The following is a 26,022-nucleotide window of genomic DNA, read 5'->3' as shown; positions in this document are numbered from 1 at the left end:
CCCAGCTCCTCTCCCCCGCCTTCCACATCTGGCTGCTTTTGCCCAGAACATCCTTCCCTACTCTGCTTATTACTGCCCACTCATCCTTCAGATTCAGCTCGGTGTCACCTCCTCCAAGAGGCCTCCCCTGGTTGTCTGAGGTCCCCCCGACTTTCTGTATCTTGGCATTGCTCATGTACTATTGTCATTATTTACGGATGTGTTTTCCCGTACCCCAGACCATGGGTAACTGGACGCCAGTCTGACCCATTGCGGTCAGCCCCAGAGCCCAGCACGGGACCCGGCTCCAGGCGGGTACTCTCCAGGTGAGTGGAGTTCACACCTTACCTGAGGGACATCACGGTGCTCACAAGGTCCGTGACTTGTGATCAGAAACAGGGCCAGGTCATGACCCTCCCTAGCTGGACGTGGCCCCTTGAGTTTCTGGACTGAACGAACAGGCGTGTGTGTGTGTGTGTGTGTGTGTGTGTGTGTGTGTGTGTGTGTCTTGGGGGTGATGGAAGTAGGGTTCCCGGCCCCACCTACACCATGTTTTAGGAACCACATCAGCCAGAGAGAAGCGTGTTGCTGCTTTATTGAAAATTCTTCCCCGTCACACACGAAGCAATTACAAGGGGGTACTGGCGGGAAGCCTCTTGCACAGCCCTCTCCCTCTGTCCCCCCTCGGACCCCAGAGAACCTGCCTCCGTGGCCCCATCTCTGCCTTCGGGTCAGCTCCCTCGGGAACCCCGGCCCACAGGGAGCAGGCAGAGCAGGGGGTGTTGGGGCTCAAACCTTCCCCACCCCCACCACCAACACGGGCCCCCCGGGCAGCGTCTGTGCCCACAAAGGGTTTGCCTGTTTGGACTGAACTAATCTGTGGATTTAGTCCAACAAACGGATTTGCCTGATTTCAGGGCTGAATTTCTGCTTGACCACAAGCGTCAGGCAGAACTGAGTCTCCTACAACCGAATGGATGACGGGTGGTCGGGACTGTGGAACGGCCTGACAGCTCGTTACTAGAGCTGCCCGTGGGGAGGGGCCCATTCCACAGAACCCACTGCCGTGTGACTACACTGACCACGTGTGACCTATGGTTGAGGATGACAGCTCTTTAGCAAACAATTGTATGTTTGAAGGGACTGTTTGATGATTGAAACAACTATTATTTCCTGGAACTAGCCATTTAATGACAGTTTGGCAACTCTCTGACTGAATTTTCATTTGATTTAACAGTTACTCAGCCATTCAGAAGTACTGAATTGACCAGAGTGGGCAGCCGGTTATTGGATCAGATTGAATTGAATGGTTTAGGGGCTAATTTGATTTTTTTTTTTTAATTTTATCACTATTCTAAACTGCCAGCTGGCTGGCTGACTTGATCAGTGTTTAAAGCAAGCTATTTTAAGAAATTGGATACATGTATTTGGCAGGGAGGACTAACTGATGATTCCTTGACTAAATTGCTGTGTGAACTAACTATTTATAACCAACGCAATGGACTGTTGTTGGCTGACCAAATTATTTTGCTGAACTGACAAGTGTGTTTGGTTGGTCAGCCCCTGGGTGAAACTGGTCAAGCTGAGAGGTGTTTAACCAAACTCAGTGAATTTAGAATGACCAATCGTTTAAACACACGTCAGAGCTGATCAAAATAAGCCGAGCGTTGTTGGGCTGAATTCATGAGAGACCCAAGGAGTCCTTCAGCCTGAAGGGTTGGCCCAATGGTGAGCATCTCCCAGGCCCCGCGGGAAAAGCAGGCAGCGAGGGGGACACAAGCGGATTGTCCTGAAGTCAGCCAGGCGGTTCTCCCAGGCCACAGGGGCCACCAAAGCGAAGAAGCGGATTACGAGGCACCTCCGCCCCTCCTAGCACCAGGGCTGAGGCCTGGCGGGCGTCACACTTCTGAGTATGGGGGCGGCGCTGGGCTCCCCTCTGGAGTCTTGCACGGCAGAGCCAGGGCTTCCTCGTAGGACGGCAGGACCACCTGGGATGGACAGAGAGGTGAGGGCTGAGGACTGGCCAGAAGGAACCACCATCCCAACCTGGAGTCCAGGGACACCATCCCCCACCTCTGGCACGATGATGATGCTGAGGACCACTAGCACATCGTGGGTACTTTGTCTTCCTGTAGTGGACAGACTCGCCTCTGCCTGTTCAGCATCAAACCCCCTTATTTTGATAACAGCATTCTCAGTCCATGTGCTTTCAGAAGAATGGGTCCCATCCCTCGTATCCAGGGAGTGTACATGCGACCTGGGTGTGGCTGCTCAGAGTAGAATTTCATCCCCCTGGCTATCATCATTGGTTTGGGGATAAGCTTGTGACCCACGCTGGTCCAATCAGACACATTCCTGGCACTTTCTTTCTGCTGGGGTTGCTGAGAGGGTGGGATGTCAGCCTAGGGGTTTTGGCAGCCATTTTGCCACCATGAGAAAAGGGCTGCCTAAAAATGGAGCCAACACTGAGGAAAGTAGAGTCAAGAGATGGAGAAGATGAGATCACGTCCCGATGTCAGGTCTCAGCCAGGCCCAAGCCAGACCTCCTTGGACTTTCAAGTTCTGTGAGCTAGTAAGTTCCCTTTTTTTACTTAAGTCAGATAGAGTTGGTTTCTGCTAGTTGCAACCAAAAAAGTCTTGACTAAGACAATCCCCATCTTTCAGAGGAAAGTGAGCCACTAGTAATTTAAACCAGCTGCACTTTCCCATCACTTCTCCAGTTAGCTGCTTCTAAGTGCCCCTCATCACTCTGTCTGGAAGGCCCCTTCCCCTTTCCCAGCTAACTTGTACTGATTGACAGTCTAAGACTTGGTCAAGTGTCACCTCCTCCAGGAAGCCTTCCCTGACACCCCAGATGAGGCCGGGTGCCTCCTCTGTGCTCCCATTGCTCCCGTGCTTCACACCAAGTTGTAACTGGATCTCTGTTTCTGGATTCACTCTCGACTATATACTCCTATAGGATGGGTGGCAGCTGAGTTTCCTCTGCACCCCCAGGGTTGGCTATGAGGCCAACCAAGAGTAAGAGGCAGCAAATGTTGAATGCATGAACAGAATCCTAGACTGTCCGAGCTGAAAGAAATCTTCACATTTCTTCTGGTCCAACCCTCATCTTACAAGTGGAAAAACTGAGGCCCAGCAAGAGAAAGAGACTTGCCCCAAAGGACACAGGGAGTGGCAGAGCTGGGACTTGACCCACCCCCAGGCTCACCTTCTGGAGCGTCTTGCTGGTCCTCTCCTCGGCCGAGTTCATGTACTTTATGAATCTGTAGCATCTCCACACGCACTTGAACATGTAGACCTGGAGAAAGGCCCGGGTCAGGCTGTGCTTTGCTGACCCTCCTGCTCACTGCCCCAGCAGGCCCGGGACGGACGCCGGGCATGTCCTGGGGAGCCCCAGCTCACCCCAGAAGGCAGCATCCAGCTGCCGCTGCTCAGCCCCCTATTCTGGTGAGGGCGCCTCACCTACCAGTCCCAGATATTGCCCGTATGTCCCTTTTCACTGCCCCACAGACTCTGCAGGAAGGGGCTTTTTGGAGGTTTCTGGGCCACCCTGCAGCCTCCCCGGCAACAGTCCTGCAGATTCTGCCTCTCCACGTCCGGGGACTGGCCGCTCACTACCTCCTGAGACGGCCCCGCCCATCTTGAGACAGAGCTGACGGTGGGAAAGGCTTTCTCCAAAATTGCTTAAGATAGGTAGTTTTTTGGGCCGGCCTCATGCGGCTGATGTAAGAATTGGGGAGAAGATTTCCAGGGTGGGGAGTGAAGTCCCCAGGGGCACATTCAAGGCACAACAGCCAATGATTCTCACTCTGCCCCCAAACTGCCTCCCAGGAAAGGAGAGCAGCTCCTGTCATCTGGAAGGTCCCTGGTTTTATGGAGTCCCACAATGGGGACCTGGAGGAGGCAGAAATAAATAAAATGAACTATGAAAGAGTGAAGCACGAAGAGGCAGGGAAAATCGAGCAGGTGGAGAGAGGCCAGTGAGGGGCACAGAGATCCCCCACCCAAGGAGGATAAAGAACAGGAGGGGAGGGGGAGATGGGCTGGGGTGGGGGCTGGGAGCTGTTCTCTGGGGAGTGTATGATGGAAGCCCCCATACTGGTTCCCCCAGCCTCCAGGAAAGTTCTCACGGCACATCACTCGTGCACTCGTCGGGGGTCGGTTCTTGGAGGGCAGTTAAGAGGAGTGAAGCCCTGTTTCCAGGTTGGCATCAGGGGAGGCAGAGACTGCTTGGGGCCTCAGAGGAAAGAAGGCGGTGACGCCCAGTTACAGCCACCCGCACGGAAAGCCTGGGAGGAAGTGAACCCGAGAGCGCAGTGCCGGCCTCGGAGTGGTGGGCTGGAGGGCTCTGCCTTCTGCTCATCTGCAGTTTCAAAATGTCTACAATGGCCATTTGTTAATTTCACAATCAGAACAGAACACTTGTAAAAGCCCTTCATTCTGTTGAGTTGACATCAGCCTCCCCGTGGCTTCAGGCCACAGGTCCTGGTTGCAGCTTCTAGAATCCCCATAACAGTCCTTTGGGTGTTTGGAGACGGCAATCACGTCCTCCCGGAGTCATCACTTTTCCAAGCTGAATTGTCCTGTTTTCCTTGCCTCCCTCAGATGGCCGAGTTTTCCGGCCTCTTCACCCTCCTGGCTGTGCTGTGCTGCTATTAACACTCCAGTCTCTCACCATCTCTCTAAGAATTGGGACCTGAAACTGGACTCTATCCTCTGGGCCTGACCACTCCAGAGAAAAAATCATTCTCCCCCCTCCTTCTTATCACCGAAACTCTAGTAACATGACCTCAGGACCCATCTACATTTTGGTGCCTGAGTCACATAAAATTGTGACACGGACAAAGCAAGACTTATTATGTCCTTTTCACAGAGGAGACCTGAGGCACGGAGAGAAGTGACTGGAAACCAACCACACAACTAGTGAAGGGAGAGCTGGGATTCAAACCCAGCTCATTCTGAATCTGATTCCAGACACAACACCTCCTCCTTTCCTTGGATCAGGGCCTCTCTGGGTTACACATTAAGTCTCTGACACCTGAACACAGATGGTCTTCACGGATCCACTTCCTCTAAATGGGGTGTCCTCAAGGATCCCAAGTGAGGTCAGAGGAGCTGGTGTAGGGAGGGCTGGAGCAAGGAGCCAGAAGCAGGGAGGGTGGCAGCGGAAGACACACTTTTTTGCCTCCTAACAGTCTGGCGTGGGTGGGCCTGGGGCACAGCCTCACCACCCCTCCCAGAGCAGTGGGGCAGGGGCCACTCACCTTCAGGATGAGGACCGTGATGAAGGCAATGGAGAAGATGATCATCATCTTGACGAACTGGTTACGAGCCATACCCTCCTGGCTGGGGAGGTAATTCTGCAACAGATTTGGGGACCACATCAGTGCCCCTGGAGGAACTTTAACAGCACCCACATGTCAAAGAATAACAAGCCAGCTCCCCATGTACGCAGGAACACGGGTGGCTCAGTTGTAATCTTAGCTGCTCCCTGCACGGGCCCTAGGAGGCAGGTGCTACCTACCACCAGCTCCATATGACAGGCGAGCAAAGCGGGTGCAGGGGCAGACGCAGCTGAAGCCCACCCAGATAGCCTCACCTGGCTGGTGCTCCTGTCCCCCAGCCCTTCTCTAGAGGATCGTCTTGGGTGCTGAACCACCTAACCCTGAAACACCTGGGAGGTTGGGCCCCTTCCCCTAGGGGCAGCTCGTAACGGAAGACTGACGGATACAAGGCTACTGTTCTGGGGGGACAACCTCTGCGGTATCTGCCAATCTGTGCACACGTTCCTTGACACCTCTCTCTTTGGAATGTAGAGCTCATCTCCCCTTCCTCGAGTGTCGGCGGACTTGGAGACTCACATCTCACGAATAACAGAATGGGCAGAGGTGAGTGTGACCTCCCAGACAGGGTTGAAAAGACGGGGCGGTTTCCTCCTCACTCTCTTTTGACTGCTCACTCAGGGAAGCCAGCAGCCACGACGTGAGGGCGCTCGAGCAGCCATGGTGAGGAATTGAGGCAAAGGGCCATGCGAGTGAGCCACGTGGGGAGAGGATCCTGCGACCTAGTCAAGCCCCTGGCGTCCACAGCCCCATGCCCATCTCGGGAGAGAGCCTGAGACTGAGCAACCCGGCCAAGCCACTCCCAAATTCCTGATCCTCACAAACTGTGTGGGATAACATGGTTTGTTGTTTTAAGTCACTATGTTTGGGGATCATGTGATAGACAGCAATAACAAATGAATATTATTTCTGCGGTGCAATTCACACTCCTGGGCTCCCTCTGGGATCCAGCACGGCTTCTCCTAAAGCCACGTCTGCCTGGCATCTTCCCCTGGTCTGAGCTGCTTCCCCGACTCCTCTGAAGTCTCCTCCTGAGAGCTCTCTCTCCATAAATCACTCACACCAGAATCCTCCTCCCAGACTCCACTGCCAGGGAACCCAGCCTAGGCACGGAGGCCCGGGGGCGGGAAGCAACTTGCTCGAGGCCACACAGCCAGCGACGGGAGCCGACCCTCGGCCCAGACTCACCATGTGGTTCATGGACTTGAAGTTGAGATAGGTGGGCACTTCCATGTAGGAGCTGCAGAGGGTCAGGATGCTCAGGCAGAAGTCCAGCAGCTTCAGGGTCATCAGTGGCACCTTGGAGGGGCCCTTTAGAGGGCAAAGATGAGGAGGAAGACAACGGATCATCAATTAAGCCCCAGACCAGAGGCCCTGGCATGGTGAGGTACGTGGTGGGCTCTCAGCTTGAGAGAGTGGCTCAGCCAGAGACATCAGCCACTCTCTAGCCCACCGTACCGGAGAGAAATGGACACCCAGACGTTCGCACCAAGCACTGGTGGCAGACCTGGGACCAGAACCAGGGTCCCCTGACTCCCAGCCCAGGACCCTTCAGCAATACAGCTCCTCAGCCTCTTCAAGGACCATAGTCAGGGGAGGTGTGGGAAGTAACTTTTGGGGAGCTGCGGCCTTCCCACTGTGGATGCTCATCACCAGCTTTACCCATCTTTATCTTCCTTTCTTCAACTTGCTTACAAAGGAGGGACAGCATAGGGGCCAAGGACCAACCCAGGGCTTATGCTCTTTCCTCCGGTGTAAGTTCACACAGGGCGGGCATTTGTTGAGTGCTTCCCACGAGCTGGGCACCCTACATACATTTTCATCTTTAATGCTCCTGAAACATGTTGATGAGATGCGATCACAGACACGTTTTACAGAGGAAGAAACTCAGCGTGATTTGGAGGGACTCGGGGACTTGCTGAGAGTCACCAACTAGGCTCAGGCCACCCTCACTGGCCTGAGCTCCTCCCACCTCCCCCGGCTGGGCCGGCTGGGGGCCGGGGCTGGTACTCACGGAACGGCTGCTCCGGGAGGCAAACTTGAGGTAGGCGGGCAGCTCGATGTAGGAGCCCAGCAGGGTAAGCAGGCACAGGAGGAAGTCCATGATTTGCAGGGACAGGAAGGGCAGCAGGTACTTCTCCCGGTTCTGAAAGGCAGGCCCAGCACTGTCAGCGGGTCCCTCACACAACAGGCCCCACACAGCCTGATTCCCCAAGCGCCCCCTCGCTGGCAGCCCCCTCCCCTCCCCAGTCACCCCCACCCGCCGGGCTCAGCTGAGGTCACCCTGCGCGGATCCACACGCCTGCCTCTGAGTGAGGCTGTGAGGGCAGGGAGAAGGGGAGACCCAGGCCCCGAGGCCGAGGAGTCTTGGTGTCGCGGGAGACACAGGGACCAGTCCCCATTTATAGAGACAAGTGCTCCAGGGGCTCCAGGAGCAGGGTCTGACTCAATTCACTTTCAAGAACCCAATGAGGAAGGGCCATTTTACAGATGAGAGGGGATCAGAGAGGACTTCCTGGAGGAGGGGACACTGGGATAGCTCTGGAAAGAAGCAGGAGGGAAAGGGGGAGGGTAATGGAGGCAGATAGCAGCATGAGCAAAGCCCATGCTGCCTAAACAGTGGGACCTTCCTCCATGCGGGCACTCCCAGGGGTGTTCAGTCATGGTAAGAGGCCCCAGGAGGCCAAGGCTGAAGCCCCCCTCCTTCAACAGAGAGCAAGTGACTGCTGTGACCAGTAGTGATGCGTATGAGCCCACAGAGGGGGCCAAATCGCAGAAGGGGTGGTTTTGTGGCTTCCCATGTGGTTGTCTAAAGTCACTCAGGAGGCGGCCGAAACAACCCAGAGTGAACCCCAGAGCCTTCCGGGACGACCTGGTCCATCTTTCTAGCTGGACCATTTGTGTTTCTGCACGAGCACCCGGGAGCCACAAGGCGAAATCGTTCCCTGGGGCAGGGCTTCCGTGACAGTGGTGTTAGCTAGGGGGGATGCTGGCATCTCAGGCAAGGTGGAGACGTTCCAAACCAGAGCCACGTCATTGTCCCACTCTGCTGGCCCTGTGAGTGCCAGCCACCTTTCCTGGTCCTGCCCCGTGGCTGTGTGGCAAGGCCCTGACTTCCTGCTCCCCTGGGGCCGAGGGACAGATGAGTTCCTCTTTTGGAGGAGGCTGAGCCGCAGACTGTCTTGACCCTCTGCTCTGCTCCCTGGATGAGCTAAGCTGGATGGTCTACACTCTCTCTTCTGCTCCTCTCACTGAATACAAAACCCACCGCTTTCTCCCTCTCCCCCAGCCTCAGAACGATCCTTCCTCTTTTTTCTAGCAAAATTCCGTTCTTCTGTTTGCAGTTTAAAAGGAAGTGGTCACCAGCCAGTTGTCCCCAAAGTGTCAGTGATCTGCGGCCGCCCACTGTGCAGCCCTCCCCCGGCCCCGGGGAGGGGTATATAACAACCCAGGCCTCCAGCCCAAGGAGTCAGGTGTGGAAAAAAGGCACTCAAAAAGGTAAGTGTGAAGATCTCTAGGATGCAGGTGGGGCCTCCCAAAATACCCACCTCCCACCATCTCGGCAGCCAGTGCTGCCCACCCGGTGGGTGGGAATGGGAGGGGGTCGGGAGGGCAGCTGGGACTCCTTAGCCCCCCCAGGTCCTGGCTCCCCTTCTGCTTCCCCCAACCAGGCCCTCACCTTGACCACTCCGATGAGCAGGCTCAAGCTGATGACAAAGAGCATGGTGATGAGCAGGAAGCTGGAGATCAGGTCGGCTGAAAGGCAAGGGAGAGGGTGAGGACACAGAGGTGCCCCCGGGCACCCCTCCCAGGCTCTGGGGACCACACTTTGGGAACCGCCGGTGTGGGGGCTGGGACAGTGAACAAGAAGGCCCAGGCCCTGTCTCCTGCAGTTCTCAGTCTTGAGGGGCTACAAAGACCGCAGACAACATCTCGGGTAACACAGGATGGTGTAACAGAGGGTGCCGGGCGGGAGGGCAGGCTGGGGGTCTGCTTTAGCCTGGGTGAGGTCAAGGAAGGCCTCTGAGGAGGTGGCCTGTGAGCTGAGTGACCAGGAGTCCAGGCAGGGACCCTGAGACAAGGCCGAGCTTGGTGTGGTCAGTGCAGCTGGAGTGTGGAACCAGGGGAAGCCTGGAGAGAGATTCGGGATGTGGCTGGATCCCACAGTGAGGAGTTTCGATTTTGATCTAGCATGGTGGGCAGCCATTGACGCGTGTGAGCAGGAGAGGCCTGCCGCCACCTTTCTAAGCAGGTCAGGTTTACAAAGCGCCCCAGCCTGCCTGCTCTCACTCCTGGAGACCTGGGGCGGGGGCTCGGGGGCCAGGTGGAATGTCCCCACTTGTAGATGAAGGATCTGAGGCTCGTCCGAGGCTCTGTCTCTGCCTGGCCGGGGGCCCTCCCCTCCCCTTCCCCAACCCCCTCCCCTCCCCTTCCCCCACCCCTCCCCCTACGGCGCCCCCTGACCTACCGATCCTGAGGTAGCCCATCTGCGGGAGCTTGCAAGAGGCCTTGCCACGGGCCACCTCCACTGAGTGCTCGATGAACAGCAACACACTCATGATCTGGCGGCAGAACAGAGCATCAGTCAGCCGTGGCCTGCACAGCTCCACCAGCCCCTCCCACCCCGATGGTGTCCATCAGGCGCCTGTGAGGGGGCATCCTGGGGAAAATGGAATGCCAGTTCAGTGGAGCATCCTGGGTGAGTGTGGCCTGTACAGATAGACAGCACAAGCTCATAACCCCGGTTCTTCCTCTTCCCAGCTATGTGAGCTTGGGCAAGTTACTTGACCTCTCTGTGCCTCAGTTTCCCCCTCTGTAAAGTGAGGATAATATAGTAGCTACTTTAGGAGGTTATTATGAGGACTAAATAAGAACATCCCAGGAGGGCATTAGAACCACGCTGGGGTCTCAGTAAATTGGTAACTGACCACTGAGACCAGGCTTGGGGGTGAGGAGCTGAGACTGGGCCCCTCCTCTGCACCCCCTTTTATGAAGACAGGCTCTGGGCATCATGGGATCTTAGTCACAGCATGTGAGCATCATAGAGCTTCAAGTTCTTAGAATCATCAGCACAGGCCTGGGAGCATCTGACCCATGAACCCCCAGGGTACCCTGTCAACCCCATCTCCCATCCCCCTCAATTTCCGCATCTGCAAAATGAGGATAATAATAACACCTGTCTCATAGGGTTGTAGTGGGGCCAGATGGGATATAATCTTAAAGTACCTGGCAGATAGTAAGCACTCAATCCATGCTCACTATTATTATTACTACTATCCCCACTGGACTGTAGGGTCCAAGCAGGGAAGGCCAGTGCCTCTCTTGTTAACTTCTCGAGCTGTTGTATTTGATGGATGGATGGATGGATGGATGGATGGATGGATGGATGGATGGATGGATGGATGGGTGGATGGACGGATGGACGGGTGGACGGGTGGACGGGTGGGCGGATGGGTGGGTGGATGGATGGATGGATGATGGACGTATAGATGGATAGAAGGATGGGTGGATGGGTTGATGGATGGATGATGGATGATGGATGGACGGATAGATGGACGAACAAACCCCATCCCCTCAGGGGACCCTTGCTAAGAATGATGGAGAAGGGGCAATCTGACGGGCCTGAGTGTTGGGGTGGCCCTGGCAACAGCTGAAATCCAGCCACAAAACTGCAGTTTGAAAGGACCTTGGAGGTCCCCTTGCCCATGCCCTCTACCTTCCAATGCAGGAATCCTGGGCCATGCAGCCTCTATCTACGTGCACCCAGCCATGGGGAACTCACAGTCTTCTGTGTGTCCATGTCCTGTAGCAGGCCTTCTGCCCTTCCCCCACCACACACACACAATACTCCAGGCACCATTCACCCACACTGAGAACAGCAAGACTATCTCCTTCCTCGTAGTAGATGCCCTACCTCTATTAAGATGCTCTAAGTTTACATTGGCTTTCTAGGCAGCCCTGCGCTGGTAACTCATGCTCAGCTGACAGGCAACCAGACATCCACCATCTGTTTCCCCCTTGCTGACTGTGTGGGTTTTTTTAACTCAGAGGCAGGTCTCCATCTGTCTTCCTGCCGTGTTACATCCTGTGCAGGGGCCAGAAAGGCACAGCACAGAAGAGTGATGAAGAGCTGGGCTCCAGAGTCAGACAGAGATGGACTTGAGTCCAGGTCACTATGTGACCTTGGACAAGTCACTTCACCTCTCGGTTTCCTCCTCTGGAAAATGGCAATCCTTGGACTTCGTAAGGGATAAACTGCATTGTGTTTGCAAAGCACTGAGCTCGGGGCCTGGCAGTGGGCGCTCACAAACAAGGTGGGGCCGAGCGGGACTAGGAGTAGGTGCCAGGGGGCTGGCAGAGAGCTCGCTCTAGCTGCCCTACCCCCACCCCCCGGTGCAGGGTGAACCAAAAGGGCTTTATTTCACCAGGAAGGTTGAGAACAACTGAGAGCGGAAGGCAGATGTGGTGGGGCTGTGGCCAGAACCCACAGGAAACAGCCCTGAGACAGAAAAGCTGCTTCCTTGGGCCCTAAGGCCGAGCCCCAGCCCCTCTCCTCCCAGTTCCACCTCTAGTAAAGGAAAGAGAACAGGAGGCCAACCACGTTCAGTCCAGGACAGAGCAGGACACCCTGCAAGGTAGGGAGCTCCCCATCCCCGGGGGTGTGCGAGCAGAGCACAGATGTGTCGCAGCTGGGCTTATAAAGACACATGAGTATCTACCAGGGGTGGCGCAAGAAGACTCTTGAAGTTCTAAGAATCCAGGATTGTGTGAGATCTGGAACAAACCTCAGAAGCAGACAATCCCAACCTCCGATTGCTAGAAAGAGCCTCCGTCTACTTATTTTATAAGCTCCTTCTGCTTGGTTTATGAGCTCAGAGAGGTTATAGGTGGCTTACCCAAGGACACACAGTAAGTTGGGGACAGAGTAGAGACTGGAGTCCGAGTCTCCCAGTGCTGCCCTGGTGTCTTCCCATACACCCTGTCCCCCAAAACACCTCAGAGCCCCTGCGGGTCCCTACCCCAGAGGGCTCACAGGTCTTGGTCATGCACCAATGTCAGTAAAACCTTTTGAATACACTCTTCTATATTTCTTTGTTTATTAAATCATATGCATGTGCTACTGTCCTGGTTTATCATGAACATCATGAAACTTATACAGAAAAAAATCCAGAAATTAATAAAGAATATGATGGAAAAGTTTGGAAATTCTCCTATTGTCATCCTGAGGCCCCAGTGATCACCTTGGACATCACCCCACTTTGGGGACCACTGGGAACCCACTCCCCCTAGTTCCTCAGTTCTGGCCCCAAACATCTCTCATGGCCCTGCTGTCATGCCTGCAACCCTGCCGTGAGCATCCCAACTACAGCTCTCGGACCACCCCTCCTAAATGTCCTGTGACCCCGGGAAGGGAGGGACATTTGAACAGCCTGACTCCATGCCAGGTGTGCCAGCCACACCATCCCAGTGATCCTCCCACGACCTAGTTAAGGGACTATTCTTAGTACTCCCACCCGCATTTCACAGATGAGGAAAGTGAGGCCCAGAGACATCCAAGGCCTCCCAGCTGGTAATTTGTGGGGCCAGGATTCCAATCCAGGCCAAAGAGCCCTAGATCTGATTCTCTTCCCCTCCACCGTCCTCCCAGCATCTCCCAGCCTCCTGGCTCTGCCTGAGGCCTGCCCTCCTTCCTCACTCCCGCGTCAGTGCCCAGCATTGTCAGAGGGGCACCGTCTCCTCTTCCCTCTGACTCCCGTGTCAGTGCCCCAGCGGAGTCAGAGGGGCACCGTCTCCTCTTCCCTCAGACTCTCATGTCAGTGCCCAGCATTGTCAGAGGGGCACCGTCTCCTCTTCCCTCTGCAGTCTTCTCTCCCTCCTTGCAGCTTACGCAAGAAGCAGCAGCAGGCACCAGAAGTATTTCTACTTTTGTAAAAAACCCGTGTTTAAAGATAGGCCCACCCTTCCCCACCCTTCACCTTCTCAACAGTCCAGTAGGGGAGGAGGATGATCCTGTCCCCATTTGCCGGATGAGAACCCGGAGGCCCACAGAAGGCAGGAAGCAGCCTAAGGTCACAGTTTGAGGCGACCTCGGAGCCTGACTCAGACCCTCCCCTGGCCCCTAACCTTTGACAGAGGACCCCAGCCCCCGACCCAGGAGAAACAGAGAAGGCTCAGCTCCCAGGAGACGCGAGTAGAGGAAGGGACATTTATTGAGCACCTACTGTGTGCTCACATCTGTGCATACAGGCTTGCACCACAGTCTCCCAAAACCCTGCAAGGGAGGCCACATTTTCCCCACGTTACAGATGAGGAAATGGAGGCTCAGAGAGGAGCATCACATGCCCTGTGTCACGTGGCCTGGCTGGGATCTGAGCCCTGCGGCCTGTGCTCCCAGGGTCCAGGGCTGGGGGTTGCTCTGGGACCCAGCTCCTGGTCTCTCCAATCCTCCGCCCACCCTCCCCCATCCCTGGATACTGGGGGCTCAGGACACAGCAGCCTCCCCCACTGCCTCACTGCTGTCTCACCTGGGCCACGTCCTGGCTCCTCCCTGGCCTCAGTTTCCCCCTCCAGTCAATGAGCACAGTCACCCCATTTGTACCCAGGCCCACTGGGGTGACTGAACACAGGAGAGGCAGGGAACAGAATTCTTACACACTGGGGCATGTCACCCCCAGGCTGCCGGATCTCCCACCCCAGAGTGCACGCTGCTCATCAGAAGGCCCTCACGGCTCCACCCGTCCTCCACCAAGAGCCATCTATAGTCCCCAGAAAGTACCTTCTCACCTACAGCATATGCTGGGGAAACCCAGGGACCTCAAGAGTCCAGATTTCCCAGGCCCCCTGGCCCTTGCCTTCCCCTCTTCTCCCTGGTTTCTACCTGGACGCAGCGCCGCCCCTCCCTGAGCTCTGAGGGCCTGGCTGGGCTGGGTCGGGCACGGGGCTTCTCCCCACTACACGCCCAGGCAGACAGCATTCACCCACCACTGCCCCTCCATTACAGCAGCTTCTCCCACTCTGTTCTCCATCCTACACTGGTGAGATCATGCGGTGAAGAGCCGGGGAGCTGGAGTCAGGTGGTCCTGGCCCCACTCAAGCTCTGTGCCCTTGAGCAAGCCACTAACCTCTCTGAGCCTCGGTCTCCTTGTCTGGGAAGTGAGGATAATGGTGGGACCCACCTCGCAGGGCCGCTGTCAGGTCAAGTGGCATCTAGCATGGAGCCAGGCAAACAGCAGGGGCTCCATATGTGAGCACCCTTGGCAGTGCGCATTAATCTGTGTGGGTGTTCATTCGCTCCCCAAATTGTTCATCCAGTAAACACTCTCTGGGCACATACCACCTCCAGGCCTGTCTGGATAAGCCACTGCTCCTCGCCTGCAGGTGTCACAGTCCCCAGGGAAACCCGATGGGTGATCAGTGTGTTCAGAGCCATGGCAGGGGACATGCAGGATGCTTAGAGTAATCACTGCTGTCTGGAAGTCTCAGGGAGGGCTTCACAAAGAGGAAAAGCTTGAGTGCAGCTTTGAAGGATAAGTAGGAGTTTTCCAACAGAGAAAAGCATTCCAGGAAGAGGGAATATCGTGTGCAAAGGCCTGGAGCCTGGCAGTGCAGATCCAGGGACACTCGGGGGCGGGAATGCCTCTTCTCTGAGAGAGGGCATGTTTCGAGTGGGGACTTGAGGCCCAGAGAGGGGCAGTGAGCAGCCCAAGGTCACACAGCAAGCCTGCTGCAGAGCCAGAATCAGCCTCAGTCCTCCTGACGCCAAAGTCTCAGGCTGTGTGACCACATCAGGCCTGGCCCTGCTCAGCCCGCCCACTGCCACCCCCACTCTCCATTCCCCTTTTTCGCCTCTTCTCTCTGCTCTTCCCTGGCTTCAGTTCCCACTCTCGTCCCCATCCTGCCCCTGTTTCACAATAACAAATACGACTTCCCTAAGCTGAGCAGAGGAGGAAGTGGCCAGGAGGCCAGGAGAATTTCTGCTTTCCTTCTGGCTCTGAAGAGCAACCAACAGCTTGAGCTGAAATAAAGGGGGCAGGGGTCGTAGGAGGAGAGGGGAAATCAGGGAGGGCAGGGTAGTGGGGGCACTATTGAATATGGCCGAGGCCATAATGGTGGAGACGCCACAGCTGGACACAGCGGAGGAAATGTTGGTCCGGGGACTGACAGGGGTGACCGTGCTGGGAAGTAGGGACTGGTTTTCGTGTCATTGGGTCTGGCGTGGTGGTGACAGTTATGATCATGTGTGCAGCGATAACAGAGGTGACAGTGGATGTGGCAGGAGTGTTGGTAATGGAGGAAATACCAGTAGGCATGCTGGGAAGTGGTAATTAACTGCAATGATCATATGACCACGATGCTGCTGATGTTGATGACAGTGGTGACCTCATGATATGGAGGTGGTGATGAAGATAATGGAGATGCTGGTGGTGACACCAGATCCCCCCATTCTGGGTTCAAACACCAGTTCCCCATCCAGGAAGTTGGGCCCGCTCTCTCGGACCTCCTGGGGGCCCAAGACACACCAGCTCAGAAGCAGGCAGGCGGCGACCCACCCTCTGAGACTTCACTGGGTAAAATTTGCAAAGAGACCCAGCCCTCAGCAAGCACCTACTGTGTGCTGGCCGGTGCGTGGGCACTCTCCTATCCAGTAACTTCATGTGCTCCTCCTAACACGTTGGGGAGGTCAGCATTGTTCCCCCACTTACGTATGAGGAGAGCAGGGTCCTGGGTGTGACTTGGCAGAGGTTGCACAAGGAGCCTGGCCTTGGCTTCGCCAATAGATAATGCAATTTGCAAAATGGGTCCCAGGTGCACAGCCCTTCCTGTCCCTCTCCACTTTCAGGGCTGCTCCACCCTGAGCCTGTGGCCTTAGACCGGCACACTTAGACAATTATTATTACTATTATCACCCTCTCCCTGACGCTCAGTGCCCACAACTTCACAGCCTACCTGTTTTCCCTGGGGGCCCCTGCGTCGTCTGGGATGAGGATGGGAGAGGAGAACCAGATGCGTCAGCCTCAAGAGGAAGCTCCCCTCCTCCACCCCTACCCCATGCTTCCTGTCACGGCTTATCAGGGGGCGATGGGGTCAGGGCCATTCCCCCCCGCAGAACTATCTCCCCGGCCACCTCCCCAGCCAGCCCCGATACCACTGCGAGGCCCCCCTCCCAGAGCCGAGGCTCAGCGCAGCCCCAGCCAGGCTGCCCCCGCCTCCCCCAGAGCCCAGTGTCTCCCGAGGCTGCTGCTCCACTGTCCTCCCTCCCGTCTCCGCCCCTCAGACTATCAAATGTCCCCTCTGCCTGGCCACTTGACTTCTCTGTGCCTCAGTTTCCTCATCTGTAGAACAGAGAGAAGGACCCCCCCCACTGGCAGAGCGACTCTGAGGAGCAGACGAAGCGATGTGTCTGCTCCCGAAGTGGAAGATTCAGACAGATCAGCTGGCCAGCAGAAGAGCTTGTGCGCAGACAGGAACCGAGGTCCCCGTGGCCTCGGCCGCGCCATCTGTAACAGCCTCGAACTGGAAACAACCCCAACGTCCTCCCGCAGTAGGACGGGCAAACACAGGGTGGTATATTCACGCAATGAAAGATGATACAGCAAGAGGAAAATGAGCTGGCTACACACGGCCAAACGGATGGAGCTCACAAACATAATGTGGAGAGAAAGAAGCTACACACATAAGAGCACGTGCTGTGTAATCTCCTTCCTCTGTAGTTCTAGAACTACATGTGTAGGAAGAAGTCAGTGGGGGCAAGGTTGTGACGAGGAGGGGGCACTAGGGGCCTCTGGGTGCTGGTCCTGCCCTATTCCTTAATCCAGGTGGAGGTGACAGGTTCCTCTGCAAACGTTCAAGATGTGCACTCATGCTATGTAAGTTATACATCGATAAAAGGTTTACAAAAGTCAAATAAAAGAGATCGGCTGGTACCTACTGCGTGTCGGGCCCTGGGGCCTACAAAGATGAGTCAGGCCAGGCCATCCCCCGGATGAGCCTCCGGGCCTCCAGGCCAGGGGACTCAATCCACAGGGCCCCAGCAGTTGGGATGCGGAGCTGTCCTGGGATGGGGGCTGCTAAGAACTCAGGGCCCAGGAGTGGGGGCTCCAGGAAGGCTTCTGAGAGGCGATAAGTCTTAAAGAAGATTTCTCCCAAAGGGCAGAGGGAAGGATGTTCCAGGCAGAGGGAACGGCATGAGAAAAAAGCAAAAGTGGGTGAGATGCATTCAAGAAACTGCAAGAGGTTTCTCTTGGTGAACTGTGACCTGGGGTCATCCATGGACCGGACACACAATGGGCCCCCAGGAAACCGTGGCTGCCGTGCGGCTGGGCTGGTGGAGGGATGTAGGAGATGCCGGGAAAACACATAGTTTTACAGGGGCGCTGACTCGGGCTGGCAGAGAAGGAAGAAAGTGTGCTCTGGGCAGAAGGGACAGCTCGTGCAAAGACCAGGAGCCCTCAGAGGGCAGAGCTCAGACGGTGCTCGTTGAGGTTTATCACTCTGCAGTGTGGGAAGTGCCACGGTGGGAGCACTGCATGGAGAGCAGCTAGCTCTGGCCTCCTCTGCCTGTGCCTGCACGTGGCAGCCCAGCCAGGCCTGCCCTCTGCCCTTTGCCCTCTGACCTTCCAGACCTGCCACCAAGGAAGAAGATGGCAAGCCTTCCCCCGAAATGACAGGCGCTAAGGGTGAAATTCCTGGCCCAGTGAATCCCAGGGGCCTCTGCCATTCTTGGGTGGTGGGGGGTTCATCAAGTCTCCCTTTATGGGCAGCATTTGGGGCTCAGAGTCAGCCTCCAGGCTTGGCCCAAGCCCCCGTGACCCCCACTTCCAGAGTATCTGGGGAAGCACCCTGTACCCCCCAAACTGTCCCCATGAGCCACCACTTCCCTATTAACCTTCAGAGCAGAGGCTCCCACATGAGAACAAGTATCACTATTACTCCTGAGCACTTAGGAGAAGCTGGGTCCCCGTCTGAACGCCCACACACCCCATCATATCACCCACCCCTCAGCCGTGAGGCAGGTTCTGTTAACCTTCTCATTTTCTCCCCATTTTGCAGGTGAACTCGGGACTGCATCCGTACACATGGGCTCTGTGTTTCTAAGAACATGGCTCCCCGGGGTATTACAGCTGACCCCCACCCCACGGCTGCCAAGAAGCCTGCCCCACCCCGTCACGGTCTAGAGCAGCGGAGCCCGGGCGGCCAGCAGGACACCTGGGCTCTTGTTCTTTATCTACCACAGGCTGCAAAGCGGCTTGCCCTCTCTGAGCCTCAGTTTCCTCTCTGTCAAATGGGGGCTGCAGTGGCAGCTGCCATTTGTGGGGCCCTCCCTCACTAGGTGCCAGGTGTGTCTCCCACCTAGTTTCCTTCAAGTTTCCTGCAGGTCGGGGTCATGGACCCCCATTTGACAGGGGAGGGAGCTGAGGCTGGGAGTGGGGGCGGTGCCTTGCCCCGGGGCAGTGGGCCCCGAAGCCGGGCTGACGACTGGAGGGGCAGGGAGCCCGTGCCCTTGCCCTGCACAGCTCTTTGCTCAGCTTCCTGCCTCACCAGGGGCTCGGTGCAGCCCTTCCCACGGCAGAGCGGGGTCCCCTGGGAGACAAATGCAGGCCTCACAGTGAGCTCAGAGCAAAGTCCTGGTTCCAGGCTGCTGCCTGAGGCTCAAAATAAAAGCCTCACTTCCTGGGGGCCTCAGGGCCGGGGCAGTGATGGAAAAGCCTGGCCCACCCCACCTCTGCCCTCCGGCTGCAGAGCCCAGTCTGAATGGGGCTCCAGACCCTCCACCAGGGAGGACCCCTCTCCCCGGCTGGTGCCTCCCCCAGCTATGGCCTTCGGACAGCAGTGGGTCCCTCCAACCAATGTGACCCCCAACGGCTGGGACCACGCCCCACCTCGCATTCCCAGAAGCCCCTTCCTTCCCTTCCCTTGGGCCTGGGAACCAGGCAGTGGAGAGGGGATGAGGCCCAGCCAGTGGTCTGGCCTGTCCTGGCACACCTTACACAGATCACTGACCACATCACTCGGCCCACCAGGCCTGGTGCAGTGGGGCCCAACTTTGCCCCCAGAAGGCCCTCGTGCTGCCCCCATCAGCCCAGTGGCCTCCAACGTTTTACAGGCTAGAGGGTGGGGCACACACCCCAGAGATGAGGAGCCCAACTCAGTTCCAACGAGGGCCCCCTCGACCACGGTGCTGGGGAGGGGCCATGACCCCCACCCAACCCCACCAGCCTCCCCACCCCTCCAGGAAGGGCACTGGGCAAGGCTTCTCTGCCCCACACGGGGGCACCAGGCGTGAAGGTGGAGGTTCTAACAGATTCGCCTCAGGGGCTTTCCCACCTGGCAGTTGGGGCCTATTTTTAGGCCCCAAACAGATGAGCTTTCAAATGGGGAGTGGTCTCTGTGGTCTGCCCCCACTCTGGGCACTCACCAGCCAGCCCCTCACTCCAACGGGGCCACATCAGCTCAATACCTCGAAACGGTCACTGTTGAGACAGGGACAACTGGCTCCATTTAACAGATGTGGAAACTGAGGCCCAGACAGGAAAGGTACCTGCCTGCTCAAGGTCACCAATGAGTGAAGGAGATGGGCCTGTGAATTTCTCCATCCCAAAGTGGAGCAGAGAGAGGATCCCCTGGACTCTGAGGAGGACAAATCAGGAGGGCTTCCAGGAGGAGGAAGCTTCCTGTAAGCTGGACCATAAAGAAGAAATGAAGACTGAGGGAGGGAAGGGGCTCCCAAACTGACAGACCATCCCCGGCCCTTGGGCCAGGTGGGGAATTCATTTATTCGCTCACTGGTTCAGTCCACACACCTGTATGCCAGCAGTGGCGGCCTGGAGCAAGCCCCCGCCCCACCTCCCTGTGTGAGCTGGAGTAAGCGGGGACCCTCCTGAACCTCTGTTTTCTCATCTGTAAAACAAGAGGATTGAGCCAGGCAGCGATCCATCCTTTCAGCTATGCAGCCTGGAGGAAGGCGGGGACTGGGTCCGGTCTCACCCCTGCTGACCTCTCCGGCCTCCCCCACCCCGCCTCACGGCCATCCTCCCTGCACCCCAGCCCTATGATCTTCTCAGTGTTTCCAAAGCATCATGTGCTTCTTCCCACTTCCAAGCCTTTGCTCCTGCTGCCCCCTCCACCTGGCGTGCCCTTTTCCCCCAGTATACACAAGCGAAGCCCTGCGCACCCTTAGCACTCAGGCCTCCTCCAAGAAGCCTTCCCTGAATCCCCACCTCCCTCCCAGGCTGGGCTAAGGCCCCTCGTCTGTGCCCCTGTAACAGCCAGCGCTGTCATCCGTCTAAGCCATTTTCACAGCTTCTCCTTGGCAGCCTGGAAGCCCTGGAGGGCAGAGGCTGTGAAGGAGTTGGGCCTGCGTCCTGGCCTGGGGCTGGGCACGTAAAATAAAGACAGACCGAGAAAGTATCTGCATTCACTGGAAACGCCTTTAAATAACTGAGGTTACTTTGTTGCTTTTTTTTTTCCAATTTAAAAAGTAGTAGCTTGAGGGGCCGGCCCAGTGGCTTAGCGGTTAAGTTCTCGCGTTCCGCTTCAGTGGCCCAGGGTTCGCAGGTTCAGATCCCAGGCACGGACCCACTCACCGCTCCTCGAGCCATGCTGGGACGGCGTCCCACATAGCAGAGCTACAACTCTACAACTATAATACACAACTATGTACTGGGGCTTTGAGGGGAAAGAAAAAGAGAAAAAGAGGAAGATTGGCCACAGATGTTAGCACAGGGCCGATCTTCCTCAAAAAAAAAAAAAAAGGTAGTACACTTGAGCAACCACATAAAGTAACAGTGGATTATAACCCAGAGTGTAAAAATAACTAAATCACTTCTTTATATAATAAATGAGGAGAACAGACACATCTCCCGCGAGGAATTCCACATAATTTGTGTAGCTCCTCTGCCCTCGAGGAGGGAGAACAGAGCTCCCCGCTGCCTAGATGTGGGCTGTGCACGATGACTTCCTTCTGAGGAGGACAGTAAGGAAAATGGGGGACGAGAGTGACTTTTCGGGGGAGAAACCTGACAAACACGACCTCAGCCAGGGGCTCAAGGTCAACACCAAGAGTGACAGGATGCTCCCTGGTGCTCTAGTGGTTAGGATTTGGCGCTCTCACTGCTGAGGCCGGGGTTCAGTTCCCTGTCAGGGAAGCCTTTCTTCTGGGGCCGGCCCGGTGGCACAGCAGTTAAGTGCACGCGCTCCTCTTCGGCGGCCCAGGGTTCACAGGTTCGGATCCCAGGTGCACACCAACGCACTGCTTGTCAAGCCATGCTGTGGTGGCGTCCCATATAAAGTGGAGGAAGATGGGCGTGGATGTTAGCCCAGGGCCAATCTTCCTCAGCAAAAAAAAAAAAAAGTGACAGGACGTGTCAGCAGTGCGTACCTCTGATACGATGCACTGAGCAGAGCACTTGACCTCTGCGATTTTCCTCCCCAAACACGCTACCCAAGTGTAACCATGAGAAAACCAGCAGACAAGTCCCATTTGAGGAATATTTGACAAAACGCGTCACTGGTACTCTCAAAACTGTCACGGTCATCAAAAACAGGGAAAATCTGAGAAACTCTCCCAGGAAGAGGAACGTAAGGAGGCATGACGACCAAATGTAACGGGGGATCCTGGGTGGGATCCTGGAACAGAAAAAGGGCAGTGGGGAAAGCTGAGGAAATCGGAATAAAGTATGGACTTCAGTTAACAACAGTGCATCGATATCAACTCATCAGTTGTGACAAATGAGCCATATTCATGTAAGATGTTAACAGAGAAACCAGGCGTGGGGTAGACAGGGACTCTGTATCATGTTCGCAATTTTTCTGTAAATCCAAAACCATCCTAAAATAAAAAGTTTGTTTTAAAAGTAGTGCATGCTCATTGCATCAAATATGGAGAATACAAAAAAGTAGGAAAAAATTAAAGCTTTCACAATCCTGTAACCCAGAGACAGCCGTGGCTAGCATCAGCCCCATTTCCTCCTGGCCTTGTTTTGGTGCATCCTGTTGCTACATAGCTGAAATCACAGAATTGTAAGCTGTTTATTACGTGATGCATTTCTTTTTTTTTTTTTTAAAGATTTTATTTATTTATTTTTTCCCCCCAAAGCCCCAGTAGATAGTTGTCTGTCATAGCTGCACATCCTTCTAGTTGCTGTATGTGGGACGCGGCCTCAGCATGGCCGGAGAAGCGGTGCGTTGGTGCGAGCCCGGGATCCGAACCCGGGCCGTCAGCAGTGGAGCGCGCTCACTTAACCACTAAGCCACGGGGCCGGCCCACGTGATGCATTTCTAGTGGGATTCCAGGCACCTCAGAGAGGAGAGGTCAGGGAGGGAGAGATTTCTGGGCAAAAGGGTCTTCTGGGGATCCCTACCCCGTGCCATTGACTTAGGGTGGGCTTTGAGTTGCCAGACAAGCCAGGACCAAAAAGCCCACTTTAAGAAAGTTCTCGGACCGCCCTCTGTGTGCAAGTTTGGGTGAGAAATCATCCGTGACCCAGAGACTCTTCTACTCAAACCCAGCGACATCGTGAGCAAGACCCTCCAACCAGAAGCCGAGAACCCAGCCTCCCCCATTGGACACAGGAGGATCCGCCCGTAACAATACCCCTGATGACTCAACAGGCGCTGTCTCGGGACGTCAAGGGCCCGATTTAACCCTCCCCAGAGGAGCTACGTCCACAAATAGCTCTCAGTGCACAAGGTTGTCACCCATGACTGGCCCCAGATGACGACCGATCTTAGCAACCAACACATCTGGACAGCAGCTTCTCTTTTTCCATCCAGATGTTTGAGGCCCTGACAGCACACCTGCCACCCGGCTGCTGGGCCACAGGAAAGCCCCCAGCCCCTGTCCTTTCTGGGAAAGAACAGAGGTTTCTCCAGAGGGGGCAGGAGGACAGTCCCCCACTGGAATCAACCAAGGACCCAGCCCAGAGGGGACTACCAGTCCTACAGCTTCCAGGCTTCTCTTCTGTTCTCATAGCTTTTCCTGCTCTAGAACATTCCATGGCTCCCCATAGCTACTGTTACAGGCAGTGGTTCTCAACTCGGAGCTATTTTGCTCCCCAGGGCACTTTTCGCAATGTCGAGATATTTTGGGTTGTCACAACGGCTGGGTGCTACTGGCGTCTTGTGGGCAGCAGCCAGGGATGCTGCAAAACAGCCTGCAATGTACAGTTTGATCCCCACAACAAAGAATTCTCCAGCCCAAAATATCAATAGTGCACTATGGTGAAGGTCCAGACTCTTTAGCTCGTCCCTCCAAGCCGCTACCAGCCCCTGCTCCCCGCCCCTGCTCCCCAACCTGAAGCCTCCAGGCTGGTCTGTGTGGTGCCCCAGCACAAGCCACTGTCCTTCAGCCTCCACACCGTTGCACACCCGTTCCTCCCATCCATACAACCCACAACCAACTCTACGCCTCTGCCAGTGGCACCACCTCCGAGAAGCCTTCCCTGATCCCTTGCTTGAACATTCTCCAGCTCTGTGGGCCGGCACTGACGTCACTCAACCACGCACAAGTGAGGGCCTCCAATGGCGCCATCAAGAAGAAACCTCGAGTCACAAAGTCCGGGCTTGGCAGGGCAGCCCCCGGGCCCAGGCAGCCTGCCGACCCGTTCGGCTTGGCCTTCACGGGGATCTCTTCTTTACCTTGAACCAGTCACCAACATGAAAACACCAGAAGATGTGACATAAAAACCTGTGGTTCCTGCTTCTCTAAACGGCAGAAGAGCAGCACTCAGGGTCCACCGTCCTTCGTGACAACAGTCAGCAGAGAGAGAGAGAGGTCGCCAGAGCAGACCCAGCACAGGCTCCCCAGGTCCCCGAGGTCCACCTGCCTCCTGCACTCACTTACACGACCTGCCTGGCCCCTGGAGTCGTGGGAGTTTGAGACCTCTGAGCCAGTCCACACCCCCTTACCCCTCATTTTATAAAGGAGAAACTGAGGCCCAAGAGAGAAGCTTGTCTAAGGCCACACAGCCGGTTAGTGGCAGAGCTGGATCACTGCTTCCCACAGGGACGTCTCTGCCTGCCACACTGTCCTTGCGAGAATGTAGCACAATCTCAGAGCTTGAAGAGGCCCTGAGGACGATGTGGGGACAACCAAGGTGCCATTCGCTTGTCTCAGGGTCACTTTTGCACAGGCAGGAGCGCAACCTCTGAGCTCCACCCGAAACCAGCCTTCTGGGGTCTGCCGGCTTGACTCCAGGCGCGCTGGCAGCAGGCTCTGTGACTGATGCACTACCAATAATAAATCGCTCAACTATGTGTCAGGTACTGCCTTGTAGATATTAACCCCCTTGATCCTCACAACAGCCCTATCAGAGAGGTATTATTCTCATGCCCATTTCTTAGATGAGGAAACTGAGGTTCAGAGAGGTTAAGTAAGTGTCCCAAGGCTGCCCAGTTAGGAAGTGGTAAGGCCAGGATTTGCACAGAGGAGTCTGGATCCAGAGGCTGTGCACCGACCACTGAATAGCACTGCCCCTCTGAAGGCTGGGCTCTTGCCACAGCCCTGCCCGCCCTGCCTGCGACAGGAAACAGATGAAGCCAGGTCTAAGCAGTTTAATGCAGACCACTGCAGCGAGCCGGATTTAGGCTAATTTTGAGGAAGCCCTTCCAGGCTCATGAGAGAACTGCTAACCACAGGCCCTGAGTCACCCCAGGAGGAAGGCGCCTGGGTCTGGGGGAGCTGGGTGTGGCTCGGAGTTGTGGAGTGGGGGGGTGGGTCTGGACAGGAGAATACAGAGACCCCAACCTTCAGCCACTGAGACAGAGGGGGAGCCTCTGGCCCTAGGGGGCTGTGACTCGCCCACAGTCACTCTGTGAGTTAGCAAGAGACAGAGGCTCTACACCCGGGCTGTGCACACCAGCCTCCGAAGGGGAACTGCTGGGCCTGCTCCTCCTCGGGTCGCCCGACAGGAGCTCAGGCCAGGCAAGTCACCCCGCTCATGAGCACGGGATCTCGAGTTTTCTTTTGTGGGGAGAAGGCAGTGGTCTGCCCGAGTATAAGTTAAGAGGACTCAGCACCCTCCCTCCCCTCTGGAAGCACAGAGAGGAGAGTCCCACCTCTCGTCCCCTCCAGTGGCCCAGGCCCCACGGGAAGAGTGGAAGCTGTGCTTGTGTCCTGGCCCCATATCCTGGCAAAATCCCAGCCCACGTTTCTCCCAAGATCCCCAGTTTCTGAAGCACTTTCCTATCTGCTGTTCCGTTTGCACCCGGATGACCTGTGGTTATATTTTGTCCATTTCACAGAGGCAGAAACTGAGCCTCAGAGCGAATGCGGTTACATTCGCTTGGAACGAAGACCCCTGCTCCCACCACTGCTCCGCTCGGGGGGCCGCTGCAGGGTCCCCTTTGCCCCATTTGACAGATGGGGAGACTGAGGCCCAGAGCAGGGAAGGGATTGGTCCAGGGTCCCACAGAGAGGCGGTGAGCAGCAGTCCTCCATTGGAGGGGGCTCAGTAGATCGGGGCCCTCTTCCACACTCACACACACACACACACGCACACACGGTCTCCCCCGCCTCCCGCACTCACCACATGGTAGATGGCCAGGGCGGTGGTGGCAATGCGGACATTGAAGCAGCAGCAGGTCTGGCGGACGGCAGCCGTGCGGGGGGCCATGGTGCTGCTGTCCCCTCCTCTGAGGCACTGAAGGGAAGGAGCCCGGCTCCCGGAGCAGGGCAGAAAAGGGGAAGCTGCCGACTGCACTC

General features: G+C 56.1%; 1 protein-coding gene across 1 annotated transcript; it reads right to left on the bottom strand.

The window, feature by feature from the left end:
- Positions 1–556: 556 nt before the first annotated feature.
- LAPTM5 (lysosomal protein transmembrane 5) lies at positions 557–26,022 on the bottom strand. Its single transcript, XM_004425858.3, has 8 exons — positions 25,847–26,022; positions 9,790–9,883; positions 9,001–9,077; positions 7,336–7,467; positions 6,510–6,632; positions 5,244–5,339; positions 3,188–3,277; positions 557–1,967 (listed from the first exon to the last, which is right to left on the bottom strand). Exons 1-8 carry the CDS (start codon positions 25,931–25,933, stop codon positions 1,878–1,880), a joined length of 789 nt encoding a protein of 262 aa, XP_004425915.1. The 5' UTR covers positions 25,934–26,022; the 3' UTR covers positions 557–1,877.

The sequence above is a fragment of the Ceratotherium simum genome, chromosome 22, assembly GCF_057802395.1.
Source record: "Ceratotherium simum simum isolate JZ-2026a chromosome 22, ASM5780239v1, whole genome shotgun sequence".
NCBI lineage: Eukaryota > Metazoa > Chordata > Mammalia > Perissodactyla > Rhinocerotidae > Ceratotherium > Ceratotherium simum.
Note: the sequence above shows the minus strand (reverse complement) of the source record. Positions and strands in the feature narration are given on the sequence as shown.

What these genes read in the sequence shown, in the direction of transcription:
- LAPTM5 (XM_004425858.3), bottom strand. Translation starts at nt 25,933, where the DNA reads ATGGCCCCCCGCACGGCTGCCGTCCGCCAGACCTGCTGCTGCTTCAAT. An exon ending in CCCTGGCCATCTACCATGTG is followed by an intron (nt 9,884 to 25,846) that starts GTGAGTGCGGGA and finishes TTCTGCCGCCAG; the next exon opens with ATCATGAGTGTGTTGCTGTT. An exon ending in CCTCCCGGAGCAGCCGTTCC is followed by an intron (nt 6,633 to 7,335) that starts GTGAGTACCAGC and finishes TGCCCTCTAAAG; the next exon opens with GGCCCCTCCAAGGTGCCACT.